Source organism: Molossus molossus, unplaced genomic scaffold, assembly GCF_014108415.1.
Source record: "Molossus molossus isolate mMolMol1 unplaced genomic scaffold, mMolMol1.p scaffold_m16_p_15, whole genome shotgun sequence".
NCBI classification, from domain to species: Eukaryota; Metazoa; Chordata; class Mammalia; order Chiroptera; family Molossidae; genus Molossus; species Molossus molossus.
The window spans coordinates 74818024-74838284 of record NW_023425350.1 but is presented as its reverse complement, the minus strand read 5'-3'; the positions used below and the strand labels follow the sequence as shown (position 1 = coordinate 74838284).

General features: G+C 50.4%; 1 protein-coding gene across 4 annotated transcripts; it reads left to right on the top strand.

The window, feature by feature from the left end:
- The first annotated feature begins 2750 nt into the window (after positions 1-2750).
- On the top strand, positions 2751-19584 carry CNNM3 (cyclin and CBS domain divalent metal cation transport mediator 3). 4 transcript variants are annotated; one of them, XM_036262953.1, is made up of 10 exons: positions 2751-4083; positions 10391-10534; positions 11490-11639; positions 12065-12234; positions 12405-12501; positions 12900-13033; positions 13437-13575; positions 17025-17110; positions 17857-17978; positions 18079-19584. In XM_036262953.1, the coding sequence occupies exons 1-8, from the start codon at positions 2751-2753 to the stop codon at positions 17087-17089; spliced, it is 2232 nt and encodes a 743-aa protein (XP_036118846.1). In that variant the 3' UTR covers positions 17090-17110; positions 17857-17978; positions 18079-19584. The 4 variants fall into 4 exon arrangements, with proteins under 4 accessions (XP_036118846.1, XP_036118845.1, XP_036118843.1 ...); XM_036262952.1 differs by having other exon boundaries at positions 17025-17404; positions 18127-19581; XM_036262950.1 differs by having other exon boundaries at positions 17025-17404; positions 18079-19581.
- Positions 19585-20261: the final 677 nt, after the last annotated feature.

Sequence of the window (20261 nt, the reverse complement as noted above, 5' to 3'; positions counted from 1 at the left end):
ATGGTAGAGGCAGACCAGCTGGAGAAAGTAACATTTGCAGACCAGAAATAAGCAGGAATTAGTGAAGTCACAGTAGCTATGCGTTTGTTTAAAACTCAAGTATTTGACCAGGCCAGTGTGGCTCGGTGGTTGAGTATCAACCCATGAACCAAGAGGTTGCCAGTTGAATTCCCAGTCAGGGCACTTGCCCAGGTTGTGGGCAAAATCTCCAGTGGGGGGCATTCAGGAGGTGGCCAATTGATGTTCTCTCTCATCCATGTTTCTCTCCCTCTCCCTTCCTCTCTGAGAAAATCAATAAAGAAAAAAAATTTTTTTTTTTAATTTAAAACTCAAAATACTTGGGTAAAACATGGAAAGGTCTTGAACCAAATGACCAGTAAGGAAATGGCCCAGGGAAGGTCAATGAGGGACGTGAAGTACAGTTGAGGCCTCTACTGTTAACAGAAAAGTACTCTGTGAGCAGCTTTGCCCTGTGCTGGATTCTTTTTTTTTTTTTTAAATAAGAATAGTAAGAACTCTATAAATATAAACTGCTTGATATATATATTTTTTGTTAATCCTCGCCCGAGGATATTTTTTCAATTGATTTTCTTTTTTAAAGAGTAGGAGGGAGGGAGAGAGAAACATCGATGTCAACTGATTGCCTCCCACCTGCACTCCCACTGGGGGCCAGGATCCAACCTGCAACCCAGGTGCCTGCTGCATCACCCACCAGGAATTGAACCCATGACCCTTTGGTGCCTGGGTCAACCCTCTAACCACTGAGCCACACCAGCTAGGACTGATACATCTATTTTAAAATGTGAGTCAATAAAAAGTATATACTTTTTTTTAGAGACAGAGAGAAACATCTATGAAAGAAACATTGATCAGCTGCCTCCTGTACTCCCCCTACTGGGGATTGAGCCCACAACCTGGGCATGTGCCCTAACTGGGAATACAACCTCCGTCTCTCAGGCTGCAGGACTATGCTCAATCCACTGAGCTGCACTGGTGGGGCTGATATCCATTTCTATATATCTACATATATCTATATTTATACACATTTTTTTTCTTTAATTTTATTTTTTCTTTCCATTTTATTTTTTTCATTTTTATTATTTTTGTTACAGGTGTTTCTCCTTTTTTTCCCCATTGACACCCCCCCCCCCCATTCCCAGCTTTGTTGCTCATGTCCATTGGTTATGCGTACATGCATTTAAGTTCTGTGGTTTATCGCTTCCCTCCCCACACCTCTCCCTCTGCTGAGGGTTGTCAGTCTGTACCCTACTTCCACGTCTCTGGGTCTACCCTATTCCTCAGGCTGTTATGTTCATTATATTCCACAAATAGGTGAGATCATGTGTATTCATCTTTCTCTGCTTGGCTTGTTTTGCTTAGGATAATACTTTCCAGGTCCTCCATGTTGTCTCAAAGGATAAGAGATCTTTCTTTCTTACAGCTGCATAGTACTCCATTATATACATGTATTTTTTTAAATCCTCACCTGAGGATATTTTTCCATTGATTTTCAGACAGAGTGGAAGGGAGGGAGGGAGGGAGAGATATAGAGAGAAAGTCCATGTGAGAGACACACATGGTTTGGTTGCCAACTGCACGACCCCAACCAGGGCCAGCATTGGAACTGCAACTCAGGTACATGTCCTTGACCAGAATTGTACTGGAGACTCTTTGGTCCCCCCCGACTGACACTTTAACCACTGAGCCAAAGCTGAGCCAAACCAGCCAGGGCTGATAAATGTATATATATATTTTAATCCTCACCTGAGGATGTGTTTTTTAAGAGAGGGTAAGGGAAAGAGAAATATAGATGTGCCAGAGAAACATTGATTGGTTGCCTCCCTTAGGTGCGGCTGGCAATTGAACCCACAACCTAGGTATGTGCCCTCTCTGGGACTCGAACCCTGGACCTTTTGATGTACAGGACGCTCCCGCCCACTGAACAACCCGGCCAGGGCTGTGCTGGATTCTTTATCTTTGGATATTGACAGTTAAAATGACCATTTGTGCTCTCCAAAGTGTGTATCCAAATATTTCCAAGTGCCTGTTCAAAGGTTTTTGAACAAAATGAGTGACAGGTCCTCTCCAGGAAGCCCGAGACCGAGGAAGAAGTGGAGGTGGAGCGACAGGTCGAGGCACTCCGACAGAGCCGCCGTCTCCGAACGTGGCTGGGTGGTGACGCGGTATTAGGTAGCTGGCGTCGGAACCCAATATCCACGCCCAGTCATGCTTCACTTTTCGCCTGGAAAATAACATGAAGTAGCGGTGAGGGTCCCAGGGTGTAATGATCTCGTGTGTTTCTATCCTTTACTCCAAGACCTGCGTCTCAGTCCTCAGACTACAGTGCGGTCGGAAGCCATTAACAAGCATCTTCCCGAACCTTAGCTTCCCGGAGCCCAGTCCCGGCTCTCCTTTCGCCCTCCTTGCTTCTAGTCGGCAGTTCCCAGGCCCTTTCCTCAGAAAGCGACACTACACCGTGACCTCCCCACGCCCGCGGCCGCCCGCCCGGCTGGAACTCTTCAGAGCGCGAGCCAACCTTTGGCGGGCGAACAGCCGCCCTGAGCGCCACGCCCACCCCTGGGGACGCCAGCCCCGCCCCGGCCCGCGCCGCTTGTTTACGCCCCGGCGCAGCCTAGCCCGCTGGGCCCGCCCCTGTGTGTTTCCCATTGGTAGAGGGGGCGCGAGGCCGGCGCCGATTGGCCGGCGGAAGCAGAGGTAGGCTGCGCGGGAGCCGAGAGGGGCAGCGGGCGATGGCGGCAGCAGCGGCGGCAGCAGGGTGGCTGGGCTGGCTGCTGGCAGGGCTCTACCTGGGCCACGCCGCCGAAGAGGCGGCGCAGGGCCCGCGAGTGCTAGGCATCTGCCTGGAACAGGCCGGGGCCGCGGGCGCGGCGTGGGCGCGTGGAGGGGAGGTGCCGGCCGCGCCTGAGGCCACCTTCCGTTTGCGCCTCTTCGGCTCGGGCTTCGCCAACAGCTCTTGGTCCTGGGCGGCTCCCGAGGGGGCGGGCTGCCCCGAGGGTGGGCCGGCCGCGGCGACCCTGACAGGCGAGTGGCGCACGCTACTGCGTTTGCGTGCGGAAACCGAGCACCCGCACTCGGCGCTGCTGGCAGTGCGCGGAGAGCCGGGCGGCGCGGCAGACGAGAAGACGGCGGCGGCGGCGGCGGCACCCGCGGGCGAGTGGCGTGCGCTGCTGCGCCTGCGCGCCGAGGCCGTGCGCACGGAGCCGAGCGTCGGGGCGGTGTTCCAGGAGGCGGGGCCGCCCTGGGCGCTTGGCCTGGGGGCGGCGGGGCTGCTGGCGCTGGCAGCACTGGCACGGGGCCTGCAGCTGACCGCGCTGGTGCTGGCACCGGCTGAGGTGCAGGTGCTGCGCGAGAACGGGTCGGAGGCGGAGCGCGCGGCGGCGCGGCGCCTGGAGCCGGCGCGGCGCTGGGCCAGCTGTGCCCTTGGCGCGCTGCTGCTGCTAGCCAGCCTGGCACAGGCGGCGCTGGCGGTGCTGCTGTACCGCGCGGCCGGCCAGCGCGCCTTGCCTGCCGTGCTGGGCAGCGCGGGACTCGCGTTTGTGGTGGCCGAGGTGCTGCCAGCTGCCGTGAGCGGACGCTGGACGCTAGCGCTGGCCCCACGCGCTCTGGTGCTCAGCCGCCTGGCGGTGCTGCTCACCCTTCCCGTGGCCTTGCCGGTGGGTCAGCTGCTGGAGCTTGCGGCGCGACCAGGGCGGCTTCGCGAGCGCGTGCTGGAGCTGGCACGAGGCAGTGGCGACCCCTACAGCGACCTCAGCAAGGGGGTGCTGCGCTACCGGACAGTGGAGGAGGTGCTCACGCCGCTTGAGGACTGCTTCATGCTAGACGCCAGCACCGTGCTGGACTTTGGCGTCCTGGCCAGCATCATGCAGAGTGGCCACACGCGCATCCCCGTGTACGAGGAGGAGCGCTCCAACATCGTGGACATGCTCTACCTCAAGGACTTGGCCTTCGTGGACCCTGAGGACTGCACGCCGCTCAGCACCATCACCCGCTTCTACAACCACCCGCTCCACTTTGTCTTCAACGACACCAAGCTGGACGCCGTTTTGGAGGAGTTCAAGCGAGGTAACGTCCGGGAATTGCGGAGGGGACCCGAAGGCCTTTGCTTTCCCTTAGAAAAGGGGTGAGGGGTTATGGAAGCCTCTGGGAGAGGGTCTCAGCCCAATGGGGGCAGTGATACCTCTAAGTGCCCTTTTAAAGAAGATGATGGCTTTGCAGCTCTGAATTACCTTTTGTTGCGTGTGTTTTCTTTTTTATCCTCACCCGAGGACATTTCTCCATTTATTTTCAAATAGAGTGGGAAGAAGAGAGAGAAACATCAGTGTGAGAGAGACACATCAATTGGTTGCCTCCTCTGCGACCCTGACCAGGGCGACCAACCAAGGTACATTCCCTTGGCTGGAATCAAACCCGCAACTCCTTGGTCCACAGGCGACACTCTAATTCCTTAGCCAAACCTGCCAGGGCAGAGTAACCTCTTGAAATGTCATTTAAAGGTTGTCATTCAGAGGGTGACACTGCTACAGACAGCAAACCACTCGTTTTCCTGGTAGGTCCCCAGTTGGGGAGATATGTCCACTAGGCTCCAATCACCAGCTCTTTAACTCTCCAGATCATTTTTATGGGCTCTGGCTTTGTAGTATGTCCAAACTTTTGGATAGAAACGAAAAAAGTGTCGAAAGAACTAGTTTCCAGCCCTGCCTGGTTTGGCTCAGTGGTTAGAGTGTCTCCTTGCGGACCAAAGCATCAGTGGTTTGATTCCGGTCAAGGGCACATAACCTCAGTTGCGGAGGTCGGGGTCGTGCAGGAGGCAACCAGTTGATGTGCCTCTCACATTGATGTTTCTCTCCACCCTCCCCACTCTATCTGAAGATAAATGGAAACGTATTCTGGGGTGAGGATTTTAAAAAAGAAATTAGTGTTCAGCTACTTGGACGCTATTGTCTTCATATACAGGCACACCTCAGAGATACTGTGGGTTCGGTTCCAGACCACCGCAATAAAGCGAGCCCTAATATTTTTGCTGGTGGAGGGTCTTGCCTTCGATTGTAAAAAACACAACACCTGTGAAGAGTGGATGAAACATAGGATGCCTGTAATGTCAAATTAGCCATGTCTGTGATGTTTCCAGGTCATCATTGTTAAGATCACTGACAAGCTGCTGCCTTCCTGATTGTAGAAAAGGAGTGATTTGCAAATACCTTTCTGCAGGTGTGGATGGATTGTCCACATTGATTTGGCCAAAAACAACTTCATGGATACTGATTTAGTGTCCCCTTCAGCTGTCTTTAGGAAACTTTCCCTTTTCTAACCCTGAGTAAGGTCTCTCAAGCTCTCCCTTATCTACACATTTTAGTCTCTTTCACTTTCATGTATCTGAACAATTCGAAGGTTGTAGGTAAAAACCAAGACCTACCCTTCAAGTATGAAGGTGTGGGCCCCTCTGCAGCCCTCTCCATGACCAGGCTTGGGTGTGCTTCTTGGCCACCAGCCATGCCTCTCATACCTGAACTGCAGGTGGGCACAGGGGACACCCCAGGATTCTAGGTGGGCTTGATCCTAAAGGCTGCATAATATGAGGCTGAGAAGTGAGCAAAGCCCCATGATCTTCCTGGCAGCTATGAGGTGTCCCTCCATGGGCCAGTCTGGGAGTTGCTCCGTGAGACCCTGTCAGTCAGGGCAGGGAGGCAGGGCGTCGGGGCTTTGTGGTAATGACTGTATTACTCTTGCGGTAGCACTGCTGTATGTCAGACAGTAGTGGGCGCTCATGTGCATTATTGCCTTTCATCCTGTGGGAGGCCTGGGTTTTACATAGTCAGGTCTCTACTGTTACAACTGTACCACTGATTGGGCAGGAAGCTTTGATGGGTAGCTCCAACTGCTCTGCTAGAGAATCTCATAGGTCTTCCTGGCTGTCTTCCCAGAAAGTGGCCATGCAGCCCCTTTCAGGGGTAGGAAGCTCAGGGTAGGGATCAGATAGAACCTTCTGGTGGTAAATACTCCATTTGGGCCACTGTAGTCAACGAGGTGGCCCTAGAGTCAGCTGGGAGGGTTTACTCCATCTGCCCCTGCCACCTTCCAGCTTGAGACCCCAAGGAGGCTGAACTTGACATCAGGGGGGTACGTGTGAGCAGAGCATCTCATCTCAGTGAGGACCAGTGAGTGGGTGATAGGGAACAAAGAGGAGAGAGGACGGCAGACTGAACGGGATTTTGTGGTTGTCTGAGGAGCCAAGCAGGTTTCATGCAACCCGATGGCTGACCCTATAGCTGCTTACTAATAACAGCTACTACTACCAGAAGGTGAGGGGGCGTGATTTGCAACCTGGAGGTTGAGTGGGGAACGCTTCCCTCCCCTGACTTCCTCCTCCTGTGGTAAGATATTCTCAGGGCAGAATGACCACATCTTTTCTGTCAAATCCTGGAGCTTTCTCTGCTTCTTGTGCAGTGCAATTCTTTGGTGGATATCTGTTTTTCCTCATTAAAGTCCTTTTTAACCATTCTGCTTATGAACATGGCCCCGAGGTTTTAGAAATTGGTTCATGTCCCGTCTCTCTGGCAGGTGTGTGAGGTGGTACCTCTAATTTCCTAAAGCAGGAGTCCCTGGCATCTTGGCAGCCACCATTCTGGCACCTGTTCCTGTCCTGCTTCCAGAACTTTGTCTCTCTAGGACTTCATAGTCTGGGAGAGTCACCTTCCCCAGTGAGGAGCCTTCAGTCAGTGTATAGGCTTAAGGTGACACCAGTTCTTGTGTGCAAATATTACCAGGAAGAGTGAGTACTTTGGAGCTATAGTAAATACCATGTGTTTCCTTTAAAGTCGTCAGCCCTGCCTTCTTTGTCAACCCCCAAGAGACGATTCGAGAACATTCAGCTAGAGGAAGGGTTAGGATAGGTGAGTTTCTCAGTTTCTGCTGTAAAGCACCCGAGTTCTGGTTCATTGTCACAAGCCACAGCTCTGAAGAGTCACACCTGCCATGAGGAATGTTAGCAATGTCCTTTCTCATAGGATGTATTCAAACAGTTGCTTCATAAAACAAAAGAGGGAAGGCAGAAGAATTTAAACTCCAAGTGCATTTTTAAGAACATTCTAGAAACTAGGCATTCCAGAAGAGACTTCGAGCATTCATAAAATTTATTAGTACCCTTGTGCCTGCTAACCAAAATGAAACTATAGAGCTTTTTCTGGGCTTTATGGTCAATGTTGGTGAGATGTGCCATCTGCCTCTTGCTTGTGGCGCTGGCACCAGGCCAGGACCTGTGTCCATGTTTGCAGTTGGCCAGTAGGACCCATGTTTTCAGAGCGTTTTATCCTCTCAAATGAAAGAGAAACTTAACCCCTCCAACTACCCTTTCTCTGTGTACTTCTCCTTGCTCAGGGTTGCCTTCTGGACCCCCTCAAATGTTGTCTTGAGATGAAATCACATGGTCTCTGTTTTAGGGGTCTTCATTGTGACAGGTCACTGAGAAACTTGTGCCTCTTTCATAGAAGTTTGAAGGCAAAGGAGAAGTTAGTCCATTCTACAGGCAACCTGCCAGAGTGAGTGGCTTCGCCCGGCCGGTGTGGCTCAGTGGTTGAGCGTCGACCCATCACCAAGAGGTTGCTGGTTTGATTCCCAGTCAGGGCACATACCCAGGTTGTGGGCCCGATCCCCAGTGGGCGCATGCAGGAGGCGGCCATTCGATGTTCTCTCTCATCAGTGTTTCCATCTCTCTCTTCCTCTCTAAAATCAGTAAAGAAAATAAATAAATAGCCCTGGCCGGTTTGGCTCAGCAGTTGGAGCGTCGGCCTGCAGTACAGAGAGACCCGGGTTCGGTTCCCGCTAAGGGCATGTACCTCGGTTGCAGTTTGTCCCTGGCCCTGGTTGGTCGTGCGGGTGGCAGCCACTCGATATGTCCCTTCACGTTGATGTTTCTCTCTCTCTCTCTCTTCCTCTCTCTCCCTCCCACTCTACCTGAACAAAAAAAAAAAGGAAAAATGTCCTCGGGTGAGGATAAAAAATAAAAAAATAAAATAAAAATAAATAAAATAAATAAAAAAAAAGAAAAGAAATAAATAATGACTTTCTTTCCCATTAAAGTTAAAAAAAAAAAAAAAAAACGAAAACAAGAAAGGAGCTGAAATGAGTCCTTTGTGCTTTTAGATGCCATCTAGAGCCTGGGATCTGGTTCCAGAATCTGAGAAGACTGCTGGCCAGAATTGTGTCTCTTAGCCTTCCTGATCTGGCCTGACAGATCGGTATCATGTGGCAGAGCCCCCATGGCCTTCTAGAAATGACATCTGCCTTCCAGTGTGAGGCATTCCCAACGCAAATACCAAGGGGGGGGGGGGAAGTACCTAGAAATGATACCATCCTCTTTCAGTGCCCATCTCAGCAGGAATGATCAGGAGTTCTCCAGGGATCCCTGGCCTTTTCCTCTGGAAAGGGTGTGACAACTTATAGTCAGTACACCTGGAGATGGAAAAGAAAGAACAATGCTTTCTTTTCTTTGGAAGAGCTCTCGGGAGTCACCCAAGGGGAGGGTCTTCTCTGACTCGGTCTGTTCTCAGTGAAAGCCAGTGGAACATGGTAGTGAAGAGAAGGGACTCAGGAGCCAGCTGCTTGAGTTCGAACCCTGGTTTTGCACTTGGATGGGTTATACTAAACCTCCCTAGGCCTCAATTTCTGTGTAAACTGTAAGTGGGGATAGTAGTACTGCATGCCTCAGAGAGTTGTTGGAGGACTTGGTAAGTTAGTAAATGAGTAAAGTCCTTGGTGGCCAGCACACAGTAAGCATGAAATCCTGCTGCTTAACCTGTCTGCAGTCAGGCTGAGCCTCACAATTGATGGCATCTCAGGTTTGATGAGATACAGTAAATGTTATCTTTTCTTCTTTTACAGCCTCATTCTTTTCTTCTTTTTCTTTTTTTTTTTTGGTACATGCCCCTAGTGGGAAACGAACCCGGGACTTTCTGGTCCACAGGCCGATGCTCCAGCCGCTGAGCCAAACCAGCCAGGGCCTCATTCCTTTCTTGATCATCCTATTAGTGGTTTACTACTAATAATACAGTAATAGCTTTTGATTGAGTCTTGACATTTGCATTTTGTCAAACTTTGGAGCAGAGGTCTTCTTATACCTGACTATTGGGGGTATAGGAATGCTGCAAAAATGGGGTGAGCATGCCAAATAGAGTTTCACGGTGTATATTTCTTTATCGTTTTATTTTTTTGTTGTTGTTAATCCTCACCGAGGATATTTTTCCATTGATTTTTTTTTTTTTTTAGATAGACTGGGAGGGAGGGGGAGAGAGAGAAACATCACTGTAAGAAAGATACTTCGATTGGTTACCTCCTGTATGACTCCCACCGGGGCTGGGGATCAAACCTGCAACCCACGTATATGCCCTTGACTGGGGATCGAACCTGGGATCTGCACAGCCCAGTTGCCACCACTTGTGTGGCTACTGAGCTCTAGAAAGGTAACTAACTAGTCTGAATTGAGGTATGCCATTGGTACAGACATGTCAGACTTCAGAGACTTGGCACAAAAAAGTAAAACATCTTTTAATGTGTTTATATTGGTTGTATGTCAAAGTGATATTTTAGCTATATTGAGTTTTTACACTATATTATCAATTCATTTCACCTGGGTCTTTTTTTTTTCAATGTGACTACTCAAAAATTAGAAATTACGTATGTGGCTTGTGTTGTGTTTCTCTTGTACAAGTATAGAGTTTTATAGATGAAGAGCACTTAGCTGAGGCAGAGTAAATTCCTGAAGTTTCTCCAACATGCCCCTACACTCAGAAGTGTGGGATTTTTTCAAGCTTACATTTCCTTATTAAACAAATAGGAAGGGAACTAAGAAAGGGGAAGGAACGTTCCTGGCTTCTGTTCTTCCCACATAGATCCCCTGGATGACCTTAGAGACCTTGGCTTCTGGAAATAAAGGGCAGCTTTCAGAATTGAGAAAACTACCCCAGGAGAGGCAGACTGGAGGGCCTCTCTTGGCTCCCCCACTTAGACGGTTCCCAGGGAACCTGCATTTCTGGAGTGTGCGCCTTATGTCCACAGTTTGTCTGATGCGCCCATGTCTAAGCCACATGCATGACTTGGAGCCACACAGACCCGGGGCTGACTCCAGCTCTGCCTCGGCCTGTGTGGGTGAAAGCAGTGTCTGGGGTTTAGGTTCCTCGCATGTAAGGCGAGGCCAGTCCTCCTGTGAATGTTGAGAATCTTCAGTAAGAACCCAGAAAAGTCATGCCTAGCGCTTGCAAGGTGTGTTGTAGGAACACAAACATTAGTGTCTGTCCTTTTGGTGGGCCTGTGCAGGATGGGACCTAGAAATGTGGGAGCCTCTGTCACACAGTAACAGGCACGTTCCCTCTCTCAGGGAAGTCCCACCTGGCCATTGTGCAGAAGGTGAACAACGAGGGTGAAGGGGACCCCTTCTACGAGGTCCTGGGCCTGATCACCCTGGAGGATGTCATTGAGGAGGTCATCAAGTCCGAGATCCTGGACGAGTCTGAGGACTACCGTGAGTCTTACCTCCTGGCAGTTTTCTGGCTCAGCTGCTCTTTTAGGCTCACTGAGATGTATGTGTGTGTTTGTTTCAGGGGGTGATGGGTCTCTGGATAGAGCTGCTACCTCTGTTCTTCTTGCCCCTGCGTGAATCAGTGTTGCCCGTACAGGAGGGCCCACCCCTGCACCTGGATGCAGAGCTGTGGCGGCCTATCCATTGGTGGCCTTGCAGTCCCAGCGCTTGCTTGGGGCTCCGCTTGTTTCCTCCATCACTGACAGACATCTGTCCTTAATGGGCATTTCCCAGACTCCTCACACCTTTTGCTTCTCATGTGGTTTGTACAGAAGTGTCTCCTTAAAGAACCAGTTCTTTACTAAGAGGGTCTTCCTAGAATGTGTCCCTGGGGCCCGTGGTGGTGTCTTAGAAGCATCTGCCTCTTGGCATGGTGGCTGAGGTCTGCAGAGTGGGCATAGAACTCATGCTTGATGACTGGGCCTCTCATGGCACTTGGGACACTGGGCCACCCACCCATGTGTGCTGTCAGGTGAACTGCTCTGCCCATGCATGAGTCCCACAATGCAGCATCTTTAGTTGCATACCTTGGACTGCCCCAGGCACAGGGCTGCTAGGTTAGCTGCCACCATGGAGCACCAGGGATCCTCTAGTGCCTGCTTTCTGGCATGTGGTCTTCTAGTGACCACAGTGCTGCCTCTTTCTGTCATGTCAGCATCATCTCCCGACTCCAAGGAGAGAGTCTCTTCTGCTACTTCTTCGGGTGTGGCTGCAGTGTGGGGCGCTGCCCCTCTGTCCTGGGCACCATCCAGGGACCAAGGATGGGTCCCTGGGGCTCTGAGGTGTCTCCCAGGAGCTCCCAGGCTTGTGGAGGGGGTGTGGGCAACAAGCTCCTTGGTTTAGTCATGTTGCTGGGAGGGCTGCTGGTTCCTAAGCCACCTTGTGCTCACCATCCCAGGAGACACCACAGTGAGGAAGAAGCCTGCTTCTCTCAGTGCCCCTCTCAGGCGGAAAGAGGAATTCTCCTTGTTCAAGGTGTCTGACGATGAGTATAAAGTGAAAATCTCGCCTCAGCTGCTCTTGGCCACCCAGCGCTTCCTTTCCCGAGGTGAGGGTGAAGGGTGGGCCTTGTCCCCACTCTCTTGCTTACTGTCCAGCGGGTCAGGAGACCCCCAGGGCAGACACTGACCGCTCCTGTCCCCAGTAAGCAGGAGGGTGTCCAAGAGAGCCTTTGTGCTTCCCTGGCTGCCCTGCCAGCAGACACACTCTTCTGGATACTCTCAGGTCACCCAAGGGGGCACCTGCTCTCTGCCAAACAACCAAAAGCCAGGGCCAGGCTGGTGCCACTTGTGGCGAGTCTCGGCCAGGAAGCCTTGGCTGGCAGTGTATGTGGCTGCCCAGTCCTCTTGTGTTGGGGAGGGGACTCGTCTCGAGGGCCAGCCAGGAGAATCCAGGTGGGCAGCAGGCCTCAGTTTGGTGATGCAGGCCGCTGAGGGCCCAGCGGACACTGTCTCTTCTCTCTGCCATGGGCAGAGGTAGATGTGTTCAGCCCATTGCGAATCTCCGAGAAGGTCCTGTTGCACCTGCTGAGGCACCCCAGCGTCAACCAGGAGGTGAGGTTTGACGAGAGCAACCGCCTGGCTGCACACCATTACCTGTACCAGCGCAGCCAGCCGGTGGATTACTTCATCCTCATCCTGCAGGTAACCAGGAGCCTGAGCCAGGCCCCCACCTGACCGGAAAGCAGGGAAGGGTCTGAGAGAGGGAGGCACATTTAGAGACACCCTGCACAGTCAGAGCGGGTGCTTTCTGTTTGTGCTTCCTCCTGGCAGGAAAGGTCATGTGTACACACCTGTTTCTCTCCACCTCCCAGGGCAGGGTTGAGGTGGAGATTGGGAAGGAAGGCCTGAAGTTTGAGAATGGGGCCTTCACCTACTATGGCGTGTCTGCCCTGACGGCGCCGTCCTCAGGTAAGCTACACACCTTCCGAGTGAAGGCTGGACCAGCGCGGGCTTCTCCCTCTGCTGTGGCTGGGGCCCCAGGGCCAGGATTCTGCCCTTTACTTCTTCTAGTGCTCAGCCTCCTGCAAGGTGGTCTGCTTCAGGACCTGCTGGATTTTCTACTCTCGGGGTTGAGCAGTGGGAAGGGGCAGCATTTTTTCAGGGCTCATCTTTGCTTCTCACTCCCATCCCTGAAAAACCTTTCCCTGGAGGAAGCTTGTTTGCCAGTTCTCCAAAGTTTCTGGCCCTAGTCCATTCCCCATTGTGATTGTGGGGTGGGTCTTAGAGGCTGTGCATTTGTCCCCACCAGGGTGGGGATGCCCAGCTCCCAGCACAGCTTCCTCATCACTCATTGTTCCTCTCAATAGTTCACCAGTCCCCAGTGTCCTCGCTCCAGTCCCTCCGCCATGACCTGCAGCCCGAACCAGCTGACGGCACCCGCTTGTCCACATATCGTCCTGACTACACTGTGAGGGCCCTCTCTGACCTGCAGTTCATCAAGGTTTGGACTGTTCACGGGTGCTGGCTTCTAACCTGCTTTGTGTTCCCCAGAGGGCTAGACCTTCTGGTCACCAGTTTGTGTGGATTGAGATTAAGTTTCAGTGGGTCAGTCTGAGATGTTTCATAGCAAACCTTGAACTTGCTCTGCAGGGCAATAGCCTTGGCTCCCCAGAGGTCTCTGACTACTTCTGTCTGGTCTCGTCTCTGGGCCTAGGCACCCAGTTTCCTTCTGAGATTTTAAAGACACTTTGCTTGATTGCCCTTAGCTAGCCTGCGGTTCTTCCCACTGTTCCTTTCTCTTTGTCTTGCTCAGTGTGACTCTCCCACCTGGTTCAGGTGCTTGTGTGCAGGAGGGTGGTATGACCACGCGCTTCACCTGCCTAGTAGTGCGCTCTGTCCTACAGGTCACGCGGCTGCAGTACCTCAATGCACTCCTGGCTACCCGAGCCCAGAACCTGCCACCATCCCCTGACAACTTGGACCTCCAGGTCATCCCAGGCAGCCAGACCAGGCTCCTCAGTGATAGGACAGTCACAGCAGCAGGTGAGCCCTATGTGGCCACATCCCAGAAAGCGTGGCCTTCCAGGTCCTTGCTGCTAGCATACGCAGAGTTGCTCTCTCTGCCCTCACTGTGCCCTGCATCCTTTTTCCTCCCTTTTCCTCCCCAGCCTCTCTCCTTGCAGCTTTTAATAGCTCACATGATACTGAGCTATATAACCGGCAGGTACTTAAGTGTATGAAGTCAGCATTTTCTCTTGAGAGCTTGTTGTTAGAATGGTTGCCTTAATTAGAGAATAGTTGTTAAATGAGAATAAGATAAATTTCAGACTTGACCATTTAGGATTAGGGTTAGGTCACCTGGAAAATGAAGATTTGGGACACCAGTGGGCCCGGCTCAGAAGGTAGATGGCTGGTAGGAACCATCCCAGCTAGAAAGGGCCCCTGAGGCCTGTAGTTAGGTGATGCTTATATTTATTTATTTTTTAATCCTCACCTGAAGATATTTTTCTATTTATCTTCAGATAGAGTGGGAGGGAGAGAAAGAAACATTGACGAGAGAGGGACACATGAACTGGTTGCCTCCCTCATGACCCCGACCCGGGCTGGGAACGAACCACAACTGAGGTGTTGAACCTGCGACTCATTGGTCCATGGGCCGACACTCTACCGCTGAGCTAAATCGGCCAGGGCGGTGACACTCATGTTTAAAGCATGCCCAGATCTCCACTCCTGGGCTCCACTGTGTGCAGGAAGCTTGTGTTGGAAGGCATAGCCTTTGTGATGTGAGATGGCACACCCACCCTCCTGGGGTAAGGAGGGAGGCTGCAGAGGAGCCTTTGGAGAGGAGTGGTCGTCGTCTGGAACCTTCTTGTTCTTGTTAATCAAAATGGTTCTTTTAGCCCTGGCTGGTTTGGTTTAGCAGTTGGAGCTGTCGGCCCTCAGACCAAGGGATCGAGGGTTCGGTTCCCCATCAAGGGAATGTGCTTGGGTTTTGGGTTCAGTCCCCTGCCCTAGTCTAGGTCGTGCGGGAGGTAACCAATAGATGTATCTCTCACATCGATGTTTCTCTCCCTCCTTCCCTTCCACTCTATCTAAAAAATCAGTGGGAAATTATCCTTGGATGAGGATTGAGAAAATAATAAAAGAAGACTTGTTTACTCCGACCTCCTCCTAGGGCTCCCTGAGAGACTGTGGGAGGAAATGCAGCAGTGGGGACACAGCTCTCAGTGAACACTTACTCTGTGGCACTGTGGGCACTGTGCTCAGATCTTTCCTTGTCCTGACTCATCTAAGACCACCTCCCTGAGGTTTCAGAGGGGTAGCTGTTATGCCCAATTTCCAGGTGAAGAATTGGAGGCAGAGACAGACTGAAACACTCTGGCTTGGAGCCTGTTAGTGCTCTTGGCCTTGGGGCTGTGGTGCCTCACAGGGAGCAGCTCTGCTTGCTCAGACCTGTGCTTGTGAATACAGATGTGTTCTTAGAGCAGAAGAGTACTTTCTGAGAGGTGATGTACAGGTGCAAGGGACAGCGAGCCCATGCTGGGCCACGCTGGTGGCTTAGCTTAGTGTCCCATCTCTGGATGTTGGGAAATGGGGACCCTGGGTGGGGTATACTGCTTCAGTCCTGCATGTGGGCCGCCCAGTGCCCCTTCCAAATGAACATCTACGCCACCTTCTGAGGCTGGTGACACTCCTGTGATCTTTGATTTTGTGACATCCCCTTGTTTATACAGTCACACTAGACTTGGGTCTCAGAAGCCAAGACTTTTTTTACGGGAGCCTTTTGGTTTTGGTTTTCTCTCATGGGAACCTTTCCTAGCTCCGTCTGCTACTCAGACTGCATGTGTCATGTTCAGGGTATAGACTTAAATCTAAGAACTATAGTTTTCTCTTCATTTCATCTTTTACTAGATACCCAGAGTTTTTTAAAATCCTTTTTTGGTTTCAGCTGCTCATTGGGCAGTCCTCTAAGGGGGTAATTTACAGTGACTCCGTGGGTCATTTCCCCTTTGTAACAGATTACTGTCCTGGTTTGTAGTCATAATGTGGGCTGTCCTCCTAAATTCAACCTGACATCTGCCCTTGTGAGGCTTGCTCACTGTCTTTCTGCTCCTGGCCTTTGCTCTCTGGCATCTCATTGCAGTCTGGTACCCTGGACTCTGTCACTCCACGCGTGGAGGGTCACTGTAGACTCTTCAGGATTATAGGTCAGAACCACTCCCGGGTGACCTTGGCACGGTCCCCCCAGCAGAGAACACGCTAAAAGGCGTGATGATTTTTGACTGCCTATTGCAGATTTGGCAAAGTGGACAAAGGGCTGGATTTGGCCTGCAGTCTGTTGTTGTAAAGAAAGGTTTTGTTTTTTTTTAAAGTGTTTTTATTGACTTGAGAGAGAAATATCAATGAGAGACATCAGTGGGCTGTCTCCTACATCCCCCCCCCCCCCCCCATATTGGGGATTGAGCCAGGCATGTACTCTGACCGGGAATCAAACATGCGACCTCTTGGTGCTCGAGACAATGCCCAACCAACTGAGCCACACTGACCAGGGTATAAATGAAGTTTTATTGGGAGCCACCTGTTTGTTCACGGGTTGTATGTGGCTGCCTTTGAGCTACAGTAGTGGAGTCAAATTGTCACAGTGACCATGTGACCTGCAAACTCTAAAAATATCAGCCCTTGCAGTAATGGTTCTCTGATCCCTGACCTGCCATTTCAAATTTGGAGCAACTCTTCCACGTGGAGCGTTCACGGAACTAGATTTTCCAGGGAAAGTTCTCTGAAGACTCAGTGTTCCCTGGTCCTTTGTTCCGAACAGCCGGTGCCTCTGCCTTGGCGCTCCTGCCGGCAGATGTCGGTCTCCTCGGGGCTGTGGCCAGAGGCTCTTCAGGTTCGGCTCAATAGCTTGTCTCCTCCTCTCTCTCTCTCTGCTCTCTCCAGCCTGCCCAGTAGACATTTCCTTTGGCACATTTGGAAACTACAGTTGATAATTGACTGGATTAGTGAGCGTTTTTTGTTTTAAGAAAACACCCAAGGTAAATATCTTCTCTTTCTTTTCCCTTTGCTCTCCTTCCCAGCCCTTTAGCTGCTGGGAGGAGCACAGAAACTGCTTCCCTGGCTTGGAAGACATTTCGCCATGGGGGTGCATGGGCCCTTCTGTCCCTTCTCGCTACCGTTTATTTCATTTTCCTAGAAGATAGACTCATGGAATACCTGCCCAGCTTTGGAAACTAAAGCTCCCTTCCAGGCTCCCCTTGCCCAGTGTTACGGCCGAGGCAGAACCCCAGCCACTGCCCTCCTGCCTCAATAGGATGCCTGTACTCAGAGTGGTGTCTCAGAGTCGGAGTCAGGCTGACCCTTGTCCTAACCCCTCCCAGGTCTGCCTTGGCACCTCTTGAGCTGTCCTGACCTGTCCCTTCTGTCCTGAAGAGGAAGAGGATTATCACACTTGACTGTCTGTGATAGTAATTCTCCTTTCCTTTCTCCTCCAGCGTCCAACCACGACAGACCTGGCCTCCCAGCGGAGGAGAGCCCTGGGCGGAACCCAGGAGTCTAACTGCTTGCCAGGCTGCCCCAGGTCTGGGGAATAGACAAGCACATGGGGACTGGAGAGAGCCCAGCCTCGGAGTAGCTTCCTGCCAGCCGGTCCTCACCCCTCCAGGCCACGTTTTAGATGGCCCTTAGAGATGTGGGTCCAGGGTTCTCGGGGCCAGCCGTCAGTGCCGGGAGCCTTCAGCAGGTCCTGCCTCCTTCAGGAATGGGGGTCAGCGGGGCACAGCCCTCCAGGCCTGCTTCTGAAGGGAGTGGGAGCAGCAGCGTCATCTCCTCCCTGTGACTGCTGTGCCTGCACCTCTCCAGGCCGGGCCATGCTGTGAGTGCACGATGGCTGCCTTTGTGTGGCTGTGACCTGTACTCGCTTTGCTTCTAATCTGCCAACCTGCTGCTGGCAGCACTTTCTAAGCAAATCAAGAGTTCTGACTGGGGGTTCAAATCCATGGCCTTGGCCATGGCGAACTTTGTGGTTTCCCTGATGGTGCCATGTTTAAGAGCACGTCCCAGCCTGTCCTGTGTGCCAGATCTGGAAGCACAGGTCCTCCCTAGTCTGTGCACTAGTCCTGCTCCCTCCTGTGGAGGTGGCTGTCTAGCCTTCCAGAGCCCGAGCAATTCAGCTGGCCCCCTGGGGACTGAGGCGTGCTCCTCATGCTGCGCCTCTGCCTCTCCTGCTTCGTGGCCATTAACAGTATTGTCACTTTTCTGTAGTTTAAAGAAGGTTACGTATGAGAGGGAGGGCTCTGCTGCACCTAATACTTTTTTCATTGTCAGGTCCCAGGAAGAGTAACCAACTATTAGACCAGTTTCACACCGTCCTCCTAGTCTTCGGTCAGGATTGTATAGCTGTGAGCGCGGGCAGAGCGCAAGGGAAGGAAGGCTTGGATAAGGACCAGGTAGATCACCATTATCTTTCTTTAAAAAAAAAAAGAACATGAAATTAGAGTTTTCTATATCTCTTAAACATCTCAAGGTCTTTCTGTTTCCTGTCCCTAGCTACAGGATTTTAGAGAATCGGGAACAAGAAGGTGTTTTTTCTTCCAGTTTACCTCTGTTTACCGGCCACAGTTCTTTGCTGTGTAGAAATGGGCATCACAGGAACCTGGGATCTTAGATTGGGTAGGTGAAGTGGAGGATTTCTGGAACCTTTCTCAAAGGAATTTGGGTTCTATCTGGAATCAACAGGGATGAAGTTCGAACAGTGGGCTGCTTGCTGATAAGTTGTTCTCGAGGAATTCACTCCAAGAGCAAAACCCCATGTGGGAAACAGATGCAGCAGGCCTTGAATAATGTCTCATCACTGTGTTGTTGCAATGCTGATGAGCTGTCCTAGGAACCTAACTTGCTATTGAGGACATTAAGTGAAGACTTACTATACTTCCAAAGCAGTTCTTTCCAGAACAGTAGTTCTTCACCTTGGTTGCACATTAGAATCACCTGGAAAATTAAAAATTCTGATACCTGGGGCCCATCCCCAGGTAGGATATATTGGTCTGAGCATCAGGATTTTACTTTCTGAAATTATTTTAGAGTCACAGAAGTGTTTCATGTACCCTTCATCTAGCTTCCCCTACTATTAACATCTTACGTCACCTAGGTACATTTATCAAAATTAAAAGATTAACACTGGTACAAAAATAACTAGATTATACTTTATATGCATTTTACCAGTTTTTCTAATGTCCTTTTTCAGTTGCAGGAGCCATTCCAGGATACCAGTTTGCAATGAAAGCTATTGTTTTTTCTGTTTGTTTTGAAATAATCACAGACGCATAGGAAGTTGCAAAGATAGAGATACCCATCATCCTGTTTTCCTCAGTGGTTACATCTTACTTAGTTATAATAAAGTATCAAACCAGGACCTGGACACTGGGCAGTGAGGGTGTGTAGTTATATGTCATCTTCTCGTGTAGCTTTGTGTAACCACCACTACAGTCTAGACACACTGTCCCATCACCATCAGAATCTCCTTCCAACTCCCCTTTTAGAGCCACACCCACTCCCTCTGGCTGCCATCCCTAATCCCTGGCAACCATTGATGTTTGTCATCTCTCTAATGCAATCATTTCAAGAATGTTGTATAAATGGGATCATATAGTATGACCATTGATGTTTGTCATCTCTCTAATGCAATCATTTCAAGAATGTTGTATAAATGGGATCATATAGTATGTAACAATTTGGGATTGGCTTTTCTCAGCATATACTCTGGAGATTCGTCCAGTTGCGCGTGTCCACAGTTCGTCCCTTTTGGTGGTTGCATGGTGTTCTGTGGTGTGCTCATTGTTTTAGTTAAGGACATCTACGTGGTTTCCAGTTTTTGGCTATCCCAAATAAAGCTGCTATGAACATTCATTACAGGTTTTTGTGTAAACATTGGTTTCTTTCTCTGAAATAAATGTCCAGTAGTACATTCACTAGATTATATGGTCATTGCATGTTTTGTTTTTAAAAACTGACAAACTTGCCCAGCTGTTGTGGCTCAGTGGATTGAGTGTCGCACCATGGACTGAGAGGTCCCGGTTCGATTCCCAGTTAGGACACATGCCTAGGTTTTGGGCTCGATCCCCAGTAGGGGGCGTGCAGGAGGCAGCTGATCAATGTTTCCCTATCATATGGATGTTTCTATCTCTCCCTTCCTCTCTCTCTAAGAAAACAATAACAACATATTTAAAAGAAAAAAAAAACCTGACAAACTTCCAGATTGGCTGGACCATTTTGTATCCCCACAAGCAATGTGTGAGTGACCCAGTTTCTCCCAGTTCTATTGTAACTTTTTAATTTTAGCCATTCTGGTAGATACATAGTGACATCTCATTGTGGCTTTCATTTGCATTAACATAATGGCTAATGTATATCTTTTCATGCTCTTACTTCATGAGATACCTGTTCATGTGTTTTGTCCATTTTCTAATTGTTTAATTTTTTACTGTTGAGTTTTAAGAGTTCTTAATATGTAATCTGAATACTAGTCCTTTGTCAAAGTTTTGGTTTATGAATAGCTTATTTTTTTATCCTCTAAACAGGATATTTTACGGAGCAAATGTTTTTAATTTTGATAAAGTCCAGTTTACAGACCTTTTTTTCTTTCTTTTTTTTTAATCCTCACCCGAGGATATTTTTCCATCGATTTTTTTTTTAGATAGAGTAGAAGGGAAGGAGGGAGAGAGAGAGAGAGA